An 11,953-nucleotide genomic window follows, 5' to 3' on the forward strand; every position below is an offset into this window, starting at 1 on the left:
AGAGAGAGAGAGAGAGAGAGAGAGAGAGAGAGAGAGAGAGTTTCAGTCCAAGGAGATGACCAGACTCAGGCTATTGCTCTAGATGTGAGATATTCCTGTAGTCTACAAGAGCATCAATCAGTATGTTCCCAAAAGTGCTGTCAGGAGTCACCCCGAGATGGATGCCACATATAGTCACATGCTGAAGAGCTAGGATTGAGGCACTGGTATCTGAATTATAGGGGACTTCCCCCCCGCCAAAAAAAAGCCAGCAAAGCTTAATAGTGTGAACTACAAGGTCTCAATGAGTAGGAAGGATGGGGGCATGGTCAAGCTTTCATTTTATAAAGATCTATCTTATTTGTAATCTTATGTACATGTGTGTGAGCATGCACCTGTGAGTGGGATGCCTGCAGAGGCAAGAAGGGGGCAGCTGATCCCCTGGGGCTGGAGCTCTAACAGTTTGAGCCCATCAGCACCGTGGTGGGCATCGGACTCACTCCTCTGCAAACACAGCAACCACCCTTAACAGCTAAGCCTCCTCTCCAGCCCCTGTGGCCAGCATTTCAGATATTACCATATGATATCATACAAAATTCACACTGGAGGACCTGCAACCAAGTTATTAAAAAAAAGAAAGAAAGAAAGGAAAAGAAAAGAAAAGAAAAGAAAAGAAAAGAAAAGAAAAGAAAGAAAGCCTTATGATGTTTTGGAGAGCGTGGAGGGAGACTAATTCCTACCTATCCTGGTGTGCTCTGTGAGGTAGAAGCAGAAGGTTCAGAAGTTCAGGGGTATCCTCAGACACATAGTGAGTTTCAGGCTAGCCTGGGTCACATGGTCCCTTGTCTGAACAATAAAATAGTGGAGTCTTTTGCCTGTCAGCACTCTGTGGCAGGGTGACCCATTATCCTGTAGGCTTCTATAATCTTTAAAGAGAAAGTTTCACGCATTTGTTTTTGACTTTAGTGTGTCTACTAATATAAAAATCTAGCAAAACAGAGGTGACCCCGTCGTAGGGGAGGAGCTTCAGCGACTCCAGACTGAACGAAGCAAAAAGCGCATCGTCCGTGACTTGGAGGAGGTAGGTAACTTCTCTTCATTTGGAATCCAATTAAGTGGCAATTCTTTGTTCATTTCCAAAGACACCAAGAATATTATAGAAATTCCTTCATCAGGAGTTTCCAGGAGTTTTACTGTGTGGTTTCTTTGTTGACCAAAAGTAGCGTAAGGAACCTGGAGAGGTGGCTCAACTCCTGACCGCTGCCTCCCTACAACTCCAGCTCCAGTGTGTCAGGTGCACTCTCCTGAACTTCACTAGCCCCTCACTCCCAGTAGCACATACCCACACATGGGTGCATAGTTTAAAATAAATCTGTTTTGTTGGGATTATTTTAGTGTATATTTTTGAGGTTTTTGAAAACGTGTTTATTTTTATTTCATATGCAATGATGTTTTGCCTGCATGTATGTCTGTGTGAGGGTGTCAGATCCCCTGGAAGTGGAGTTAGAGACAGCTGTGAGCTGTCATGTGTGTGCTGAGAACTGACCCCGGGTCCTCTGGAAGAGCAGCCTGTGCTCTTAACCATTGAGGCATCTCTCCAGCCCTTGTTTTTGTTTTTTGTTTTTGTTTTTGTTTTAAAGCAATTTCGTGGAGTGAAGGTTTTATTTGCTCACAACCCCCCATCAATCACATTCTATCACTGAGGAACTCAAAGCAGGAGCTCAAAGTCAGGCCTGCGTGCTGTTTCCCACAAGTGTTATGTCTGACACAAACTCACTTCGCAGCCAGAGAAGCATGTCAGAACCCAGGGAGGAGGATGGTTGCTAGCAGATCCGCCACGGGGCTAGGGTCGCTTAGGAAGGCAGGACTCAGGAGTTTGACAGCTTACCCCTCGCTGTCACCAGGCAGGTGTCCAACTATAGGGAAGCTGCAGGGACACTGCAGTCTGAGGTGTGGGACAGCCAGAGCTGGCTCAGGGATCCTCAGGCCTGCAAGGAGGCCAGGGCCGTCTGGTTCTCAGGTTATTGGACACCCAGGCACCACTGGATGCTGTGGAAGAGCTGAGAACAGAGTGGAGGCCTTCGGGCTGGATCTAGCCCGGGCCAAGGGGGACAAGAGGGTGGAGGTCCGGCTGGTCCTGAGAGGATGAGTCTTTGGCTTGGTCGGCAGGCAGCTTGGCTTGGGTTTGGCTTGTCTTGGTGGAAGCTGTGGCTGGGAGCGCAGAAAGGCCTTCTATGGCAGATAAGACAGCAGTTCTATAAGCAAAGACCTTCTCTTTGGCTCACCATGACCAGACCCTGATGAAAAGATGCAGTCCATGGTTTTAATGCATTTATTCTCATGGCGGAAAGTGAATGAATAAAACCGTACCACAATTCTCAGGGTGGGCCTGAGGTTAAATACCTTTTGCTGGGAGGAGCATCTGGAAAGGAAAGTTCATTGGCTAAGTCTCTAGGCCTTTAAGTACCTTATTAAAATGGAGATCTGTCTTGAGCCTACATGACCATAGGTCTTGTCCTCTACCTGTGGAGGGGTTTGGGGCATTGCCCTTACATGACTGATGGCCACAAATCTATGGAGGGCTGCAGCCTTGTGCCAAGAGCCTAGTTCCCAGGGAGCAGGGTGAAATGCCTTCCATCCATTTAGGGTCACTGGGATTTCTAGCCTTAGCTCAACCAGGAACCAGGCTGCCGCTCACGGTCCTGCAGCTAGCTGGCTCACAGGCAGGCGTACACTCAGCTAGCTTTCCTAAACAATCAAGAGCCACCTGCTTAGGTATGGCACTGCCCACAGTGGACTGGACCTTCATATCAATTAACAATTAACAATTAACAATTAACAATCAGGACAAGTCCCCATACTTGCATGTACCTGCCCACAGGCCAGTCTGATCTAGGAAATCCCTCAACCGAGACTGTCTTCTCAGATAACTCTAGGCTGTGACAAGCTAAAGCTAACTGGAACACCACATAATTGCAAGCAAAATGTCAAAACGTATCATTACGGTCTGTGAAGATGGCTCAGTTGGTAAAGCGCTTGCCATGCAAGCTTGAAGACCTGAGTTCAATCCCCACTCTCACATAAAAGCTTCAGATGGTGGCATGTACCTGTACAGAGATGGTCCATTCAAATCAGTGAGCTGCACACTGAGCGGGAGACTCGGTCTCAAAAACTGAAGCACAGGCTGGAGAGCTGGCTCAGCGACAAGACCATTAGCTGTTCTTAGTTTGAAGACCAAGATTGGATTCCCAGCACCAATATGGCAGAGACTGAACTCAGGTCATCAGGCAGAGTGGCAAACAGTGTCATTCTTTGAGCCACCTTGCCTCCCAGTTTTTGCCTGTTTTGGTAAGAGTCTTGCTAAGTAGACCAGACTCACCTCAGACTCCTGATGTGCCCGCCTTAGCCTCCTGAGTTGCTGGTATTCCAGACACGTACTGCCACACCCAGCCAGAGATCAAACTCAAGAACATTTATTAAATGCTCATGCCGAAGAGTTTGTATTTAAATATAAGGTGCACCCGTGTTTTTATATTTTCAGAAAATCCAGGAATTTCATCCTAATTTTGATCCACTTGTGAATAACATGTGGCTGAGCAGACACCGGGCACAAAGACGGTTTCAGCAAGCAGCGCGGAAGGTAGCTCTCGCCTTAGACTGCCCTCTTCTGTTTTCTATCTGTGCAGTTATGGGGGAACACACCATAAGAGATGTCATTCACACAGCATAAAAATCACTTCTGCAGTGTCCCATTGAACAAGTGTTCTAGTCCCTCCCCTTCCTGTCACTCTGTGATAGAACACTGACCAAAAGCAGCTTTGGGGAGGAAAGAGATGATCTGACTGACACTTCCACATCAGAGTCCATCATGACGGGGGGCAGGGCAGGGACCGCAGCAGACATCTTGGAGAAACACAAAGGCTCACTCGGGCTCACGATGAGCTGTGGGAGGAGTCTTCTTCCATCCGTTAATCATCAACATAGCCTTCCACAGATATGTCCATGGAGTAGTCTGATCTGGGGAAGCCCTCTCAGACTACCTTCTCAGCCACCTGAGAGCTAAAGCTAACCAGGACAGTAAGGTTTTAGTATAGTCCCATATATAGACAGCCACCATTACTATGTGATACTTACTTACTTATTTAGTCAGAGTCTATATATCCCAGGGGAGCCTTGAACTCACTAACCCTCCTGCCTCTACCTCCTGAATGCTAGGATTACTGGTGTGTACCATCACACCAGGTTTACGTTATGTTGGAACTCCGGACCTTGTGAAATTCAGGCATGCACTCTGTGGACAGACTGGACTGACTGAGGCACACCTCTGCCTGCTACCTAGTTTCAAAACATTTTTGTTATGCAGAAAGGAATTTAGCAGTCCCTCCCCATCCTCTTCCTCCCCAGGCTCCAGGCAGGCACTAAGTCTACATTCTATCCCTATAGACTCTGCTCTTCTGGTCTTTCCATGAAACGGAATCACACAGTATGTGGCTTTTTGTAACTGACTCCTTTCTCTTATATCTCCAAGTTCCCTGGGGTCATAATGAGTGACTCATTCTTTTTTACTACTGTGTAATATTCCACTGTTTGGATAGACCAGGTTTGGTATGGTTTTGTTTCTAAATCTGTTCAAGTACTGATGGACATCTCAGCGATTTTTACCAGTTGGCTACTCTGAGCAGTGCTGCTATAAACACTCATACGCAGCCTAGTGAGCATGTGGTTCTCTACTCTCCAGGGTCTACACACCTCAGAGAGGAACGGCTGGGCTCATACGGTGACCCTAAGGCTATGGGATTTGGGGGCAATTGTTTCGATGGAGAATGGGGACTCTCAGAGGTGACATTGGGCTCACTGCTTTCCCCTCAAGTCACCTCCTCCCCTTCATACCTATCTCCACCAAGCCTTTATCATGTAAGTGTGACTCCACATCCATACGCCTGTGTAAAAAGTCAGATGTGGTGGAGTGTCCTGTGATCCTAACATTATGGAGGTTGAAACAGGATGGCCCTGGGACACCGTGGCCAGCCATTCTAGCCAAATCTAAGAGCTCTGGGTTCATGGAGAGATCCTGTCTCACACACACACACACAAAAAAGATGCAATTAAGGATAACACCCAGTATCAACCTCTTGTCTTCATGAGCACACATGTATGCCTGTACACACATGTACACATGCACATGCATGAATACATAGATATACCACACCACACAAAACAGAAACGTGGGAAGGGAGGAAGGGTGAAGCCTTTCGAAGCTCTGACACAGTAGAGATGTCAGGTGGCGTGTCTGGCTGCAGCCACACCTCTGCCTTATGCTGTACCCACCGGAGACCAGCATCCCCACTGTGGGCCTGCATTTCTGCTCCTCCTATGACTGAAACACTGTCCTGACTCCCTCCGTGGTTCACCCCTTTCCTTCCCAACTGTGTCAAAAAAGAAAAACCCTTCTGAGTTTTGACACCAAAGGATGTGCTCAGCCCCTCTCTCCCCCTATGCCACCTGCAGGTCTCTCCTTTTTTTGAGTGTGGCTCCCCTAGGGGATAAGGCCATACTCAAGCAAGGGAGAGTGATGATTGAGACTTTTCGAGTTATTCAGATTTCTGACTGTGACAAAATGCCTGAAGCAGTCAACTGAACACAAAAGAAGGTTAGTGTGTTGACTCAGTTCCAGAGGTGTCATTCCATCGCATAGAGCAGTACAGCGAGGAGAGCCTGCTGGAGCCAAGCTGCTCACCTCTTGACAGCCAAGACAACCATGGACCAATCCCTAACTTGAAGCCATTCTTTCCAATTCCAGATCATGCTTGGACGAAGGTTGCTCATTATGCTGGGGAATATCCGTGAAATGGACAAAGAAGGCATCATGAGAAAGCTTGTCCAGGTCAAGCGAACCCTGATACAAGGTAAGTACACCTGAGGGGTGCTGGTAACCATGGCCTCCTAGAGCCCAAGGTCTCTCCTTGATAAACTCAGCTCTGGTGACATCAAATCACATCACAAATCTACACATTGGTTTCCTGGTACAATTATAAGAAACTGATACCAACTTTGCTGCTTAAAATTACGCAGATTCAGGGATGGGACAATGGCTCAGTCAGCACTTGCCTGTAAACTGTGAGGATCTAAATTCAACCCTGGTAACCATTAAAAGGCTGGGTACAGTTGTCCCTATGACAGTGAGTTGGGAGGCAGAGACAGCAAGGTCCGGAGAAGCTCCCTGGCCAGCTAGCCTAGCCTATTTTGGTGACATACCAGGCCAATGGGAGGTCCTATCACAAGCAAGAGGTAGAAAGCACCTGAATGTTGACACCCAAGGTGGCCCTCCAACCTCCACATGAGGTGCACGTGAGCACACAGAAGTCAGCCTCTAGAAATCAGAGCAGCAGTCTAAAGGCAAGCTCTTGGCAGTTTGGCTCCTTGTCTTATCAGCGGTGGTTGAAAGTTGCCTGCTTCCCTTGGCTCTCAGCCCCCACCTCTGCCACTGTTATCTGTCACCTTTTATACCAACCCTGGGAGTTCATCAGGCCTACCTGGAAAATCAGAGTAATCTCTCCACTTTGAGAGGCCTACATTGACCTGCATCTGCTAATTCCCTTTCACTGTGTGTGAATTACCATGTACAATTGCATGTACACGGGAGTGGGGGTATAGACACTTCTGGGGGGTTATTTTCACACTTACCTCAGATCTCCATGCCAGCGTTGGCCCAACTGCCTGCCCAGTTCATCACCAAGGCCTACCGACCCTAGAAAATGAAATGTGACCTCAGCTTGACCTCTGCTTGTCCATTGCTCCTTCTCGTCGGCAGACACACGAGGACACTTGTCATTTACTGTTGCTGAGTGACAGTTTGAATCTAGTACATTCTCGATCTCTCGTTTGCACATGAAGCTTTAAGCATCATGCTGGCTATTATTTCAGGAAGTTCTGATGGGTGGGGCTGGGAACACAGTTCAGTCAGTAAAGGACTTGGCTGGCAAGCATGAGGACCAGTGTTTAATCCCCAGAACCCACACTGAAAAAGCCACGCCTGGTGGCAGGTTTGTAATCCCAGCACTGAGAAGGTGGAGCCAGAAGGAACTCTTGGCAAGCTGCAGGCTGTCTCAAAAAGCAAAGTGGCACACGCCTGAGGAGCGACAGCTGAGGTTGACCTACGGCCTCCACATGCAGACACACACACACACTACATACTTTCATATACATGAGTACCCATATGAACATAGACATGCACACACTGGGTCAAAAGAGGGAGGAGGGTAAAGGAGAGAGAGAGAAACAGAGAGGAGGGGGACTCATTCCTCTGGTCCACAAGGTGTTTCCAAGAATCAAAAGCCAAGTCATAATTTTCTCCCAGTAGATGTGTCCAGTCTGTGGTTCACACACACACAGGGCCACAGGCAGCTGTGCCAGCAGCCCTGCCCCGGGCCTGCCTCTGTCACTGCCCTACCTCCCCAAGCAGTAATGACACCCCTCTCTCCACAAGACTACCTTGCTTCCCTCCCAAAATGCTTTGCAGTGTTTTGATTGCTCTTTTATTCCCCCCTATAATATTTTATTTCTAAAATTGAAGTTTCTGACAAAGGAAGTGATTTTTTTAAAATAACAAAACAGTAAACTTTACATGAAAATCTCATGTGGTTACCTATAAATGCTCTCTAGAATTCTTTTTTTTTAAAGTTCATCAGAGGTAATTTAAGTAAGAATTTAGTCTGGAAGACTGGAGAGGCGGCTCGGCAGTTGCTCTTGCAAGGATTTATTTCCCAGCACCTCTAACTCTAACGCCGGGGATTTTGTCTCCCTCTTCTGGCGTTCTTGGGCACTACACTCATATGCACAAGCCTGGTCACATAATCAAAACTATCAATAGCATCTTTTTAAATTTAAGAGAATTGTAGCTTAATAAGCAAAATGAAGTAAAATTGTAATATTAATGGAACCCAGGTGTGGTGGCATACACCTTTAATCCCAAAACTCCAAAGACAGTGGCAAGAGAGTTTGTGAGCTGGAGGCCAGCCTGGTCTATAGATGGAGTTCTGGGGCAGCCAGGGCTACACAGAGAAACCCTGTCTCAAAAACAAATCAGTTTATTAAAATAAGAATTAAAAGAAAATGCACTGAGAACATTGCTCAGAAGATTGCTTGCCTGGCATTCACGAGCCCCTGGTTTCATTCCTAGCATCCCATAAACCTAGCATGATGATACACACTTGTAATCCCAGGTAGAGGTAGGAGGATCAGAAGTTCAACGTCGTCCTTGGCTACATAGTGAGTTCAAGGCCAGGCCGGACTACATGAGACCTTGTCTCAAAACTAGAGAAAGAGGCAAAGAGAACGGGGAAACTAACAATGTACATATGCAGTGTGTGTGTGTGTGTGTGTGTGTGTGTGTGTGCCATGTGCATGCCTACATGTATGTGTGTGGTGTGCATGTGCGTGTGCATGTGTGTGTGTTTGGCAACTCAATACATTTACCTAGTGTTGTTTATGGGAGCAGGACATCTTATCAGTATCCACATCACTGAAGAAGATAAACCTAAATATTCTGTTGCACATGGCATCTGGTAGGAACACAACTGAAGATGCTGTTTCCCATGGAAATGCCTTGAGAAGGCCCTAAAATTGCTTGTGTTTCTCTAGGAGAGAATCCCTACCGATCGCTGAGGGCCCGCATGAGTCAGGACGAAAACCTCTGGCGCTACTCGCTACAGCCTGAGGAAGTGCTGCACTTCGCCTTCCCGACCGACTTGCAGAGCTACAATGAGTTGGTGGGTGTCTTCCCTCTATGGGGGAAGCCGCTGGGGATGGTGTGGGTGCAGAGGAAGCAAGCAGGATCACGTGGGTGTGTTAGTGGGTGTCTTCCCTCTGATGGGGAAGCAGACAGGGATAGCGTGGGCGTGGGCAGATTGCTAGCCAAGCGGGCTCTCAGTCCCTCCACCTCCCCTGAGAGGCTCTGAAAGAGGCTCGTGCCTAGAAATCTGTGTGTACCCACTACTGTTTGTCCCAGACCTACTGAACCCTCGGGTACCCTGGAAGAGCCCCCCGGTAACCTGAGCTGCTTCCCAGGCTGAAGCCCAGCGTGAGCCCTAGGCCCACACCCAGTGTACCTGAGAGAAGAGAAGACAGGACAGAATATCCACCTGCCCGGAGCTCAAATGAGCCTGGCAAACGCAAGGCCAAGATGAGATCGGCAACTAGGTCGGGGCATGTGGCCCCAGACTCGGACAAGTTAACCTGTCAGACTTGGAACCCCACCTCTCCACCAACATCTCTCTCGTGAAGTATGACGATGCATCCCATTTCTTCCCTTATGGGCATGAATAATAATGATAACAATAATGATAATAATAATAATAATAAATAGTCATAAATTTGTCTGGGAACATAGCACCCAAGGTTGACCTCCAGAACACAGGTAAAAATGGAAAAAGCCAAGCACAGTAGCATGTGTAATCTCAGTGCTAGGTAAGCAGAGTCTGGCCAATCCTTGGGGCTCACTGGTCAGCCAATATAGCTAAATTGGGGAGTTCTGGGTAAAGTGAAAGATCCTGTGTCAAGGGCTGGAGAGATGGCTCAGCAGTTAAGAGCACTTGCTGCTCTTCCAGAAGATCCAAGTTTGGTTCCCAGCACCCGTATAGGATATCTCCCAACTGCTTATAAATTTAGTTCTGGGAAATCCAGTCTCCTCTTCTGGACTCAGAAAGCACCCGCACATATATGTCATATGCTGACACAGACACAGATGCACACACAATAAAATTAAAAATCAACCTTTTGAAAAGTATAAACCAGTTCTGAGTAAAAATACATCCAAGACTGTTTTCTGTGTCCCACATCTGTGTGTATACATATGCACATGCACCAATACATACATGAATCTGCACATATATCAACACATACACAACAATAATAAACAATGTAATAATAATAAATAATAATGATAATAGTTAATTAATCCTTACATGGCATTTACCACAAGTCATATCTTAAGGGCATTGAGTGCTAGACTTCATCAATTCTAAGATGCATGGGTTTTTTTTTAAACATTTAGCAACTTTAAAATTGACTTATCTCTTTTAAATGACGGCATGTTAGCAACTCACCATATTAAGGGCATGCTGGTGCCTAATTGGAATGAGGTAAAGAATGATATTTGTTGGGTGCTGGGATGTACCTGGGCCTGCCCCAGGGTCTCTGGTTATTTGAGACAGATGGCTGTGTGGGAGGCTCTCTGGGGACCAGCACAGAGGTGGGGCTTGGGTGAAGAAGTGTAACCACAATGCCCTTGGACAAAGAACTTGGCTAAGCCCTAGAGGAGCTCTGAAGCTCTCATAGGTGAAAGGAGCTAAACTTGAACTTTGACTTCAAACTGTCCTAGGAGATAGACCAGAAGGTTGTGAGGCAGCTCCCTCAGACAAGGCATCTCCTTTGCTGACCTCACCAGTTGTTACTTTGAACTCCCAAGGGTTCATGGACTAAGTCCTTTAAGCCTGAGGGAATTCTGGAGCTGATAGAATGAGAAAGGGAGGGTGGTGTTATTAGATTTGTCTACACAATACACCCTGGGTAGTTTAACAATGGCTACCTTATACCAGAGGGGCTGAGATCCTGGTAGCTGCTGGTCCACAGGTCACAGGCCTCAGCAATCTCAACCTGCAATTGACAACCCTGGAGAGCCACTGGTCCTCAATCTGCAGTGGAGACCCAAAGAAGCTGAGTTTTGATCTCAGTCAAAGAATGTGGCAGCTAGTGGCAGAACCAGGGTAGATGAGCTCACTGGTGAGCTGCCTAGGTGAGGAGGCAAAAATCTAAACTTCCTCCTCAGACTTCTGTCCGGCTGACACTGGATGGAGCCACCCCCGTTTTGTATGGGTCTTCCCATTTCTAATAACCTGGTCAAGAGAATTCCTCACAAGTGTGCCCAGTAGCTTGGCTCTTAGTTGACTCCAAATCCAGTCAAGTTAGCAACCAGGATTAACCAGCACAGAAGGGCGTGTAGCAGCCTACATCATAGTCCATAAGATTCACACACAAAGAGACAGGAGAGGGTGGGAGCTGCCTCCATGCCCACAGCTGAGATAGCAACTGCGGCCACAGGAAGAGCTGTTTTGAGCACAGAACTATTCAGGTAATGTTTCAAAACATAATGACAGCACACACACAGCTGTTTCTGCTCACAGATGTGTACCTGTCTTTTTATGTTTTTTTTCCATTTTCCTATGTAGGTTCTTGATGGCCTTGGACTAGTCCCAATTAAATCTTCAGAAATTCTAATCAAGCACAATTATCCCTACTTCACTTTAAAGGTGAGACTTGCATAGAACGTAAATTATCCAGGTTGCCTATAGCTACCTATCATCTATCAAGCATCGGGGAGGCACACATGCGACAGTGTGTGTGACCAGTAGGGAACAATTTTGGGGGTTGCTTCTCTCTTTCTACAGTGTGAGTCTTAGAAACTGATCATCAGGCTTGACGGCAAAACACACTGAGCCGTCTTACTGGCCCTGGGTTTCTTATGAAGGAGCACAATAGGCTTGAATTTGATTTGCATTGTTTTGTTAGTATTGCTCAATTCTGGCTTATGTGGAGTGGCACACTGCATTTTCTCCATTATTTGATGGTGTACTGAGCATACCTCAGGTTCTTTTTCTCTAAGGTGAATATGGAAACTGATTCTTTCCTGTGGATATAGTATATATTATGCATATACGAAGCTCTATATAGAAACCTCAAGACACTAGTTACCCTTCCTTTCTTCCTTCCTTTCTTTCTTTCTTTCTTTCTTTCTTTCTTTCTCTTTTTTCTTTCTCTCTCTCTTTCTTTCTTTCTTTCTTTCTTTCTTTCTTTTTTTCTTTTTTGGCTTTTCAAGACAGGACTTCTCTGTGTAGCTTTGGCTGTCCTGGAACTCACTTGGTAGACCAGGCTTGTAACTGCCGTTTCTTTTGTAACGGCCGTCAGGTTCTGTTACTTT

At 46.7% G+C, this 11,953-nt stretch overlaps 1 protein-coding gene across 1 annotated transcript in view; it reads left to right on the plus strand.

Moving 5' to 3' along the window:
- The window catches only part of Cfap221 (cilia and flagella associated protein 221), a 73,708-nt gene that overhangs the window by 44,281 nt on the left and 17,474 nt on the right, over positions 1–11,953 (plus strand). Inside the window, exons 8-12 of the mRNA XM_028771522.1 lie at positions 971–1,060; positions 3,521–3,619; positions 5,780–5,885; positions 8,620–8,747; positions 11,205–11,285. Of these exons, the coding sequence (XP_028627355.1) occupies positions 971–1,060; positions 3,521–3,619; positions 5,780–5,885; positions 8,620–8,747; positions 11,205–11,285 (504 nt within the window). The remainder of the gene's footprint in view (positions 1–970; positions 1,061–3,520; positions 3,620–5,779; positions 5,886–8,619; positions 8,748–11,204; positions 11,286–11,953) is intronic.

This window comes from Grammomys surdaster, unplaced genomic scaffold, assembly GCF_004785775.1.
Source record: "Grammomys surdaster isolate TR1022 unplaced genomic scaffold, NIH_TR_1.0 208, whole genome shotgun sequence".
NCBI lineage: Eukaryota > Metazoa > Chordata > Mammalia > Rodentia > Muridae > Grammomys > Grammomys surdaster.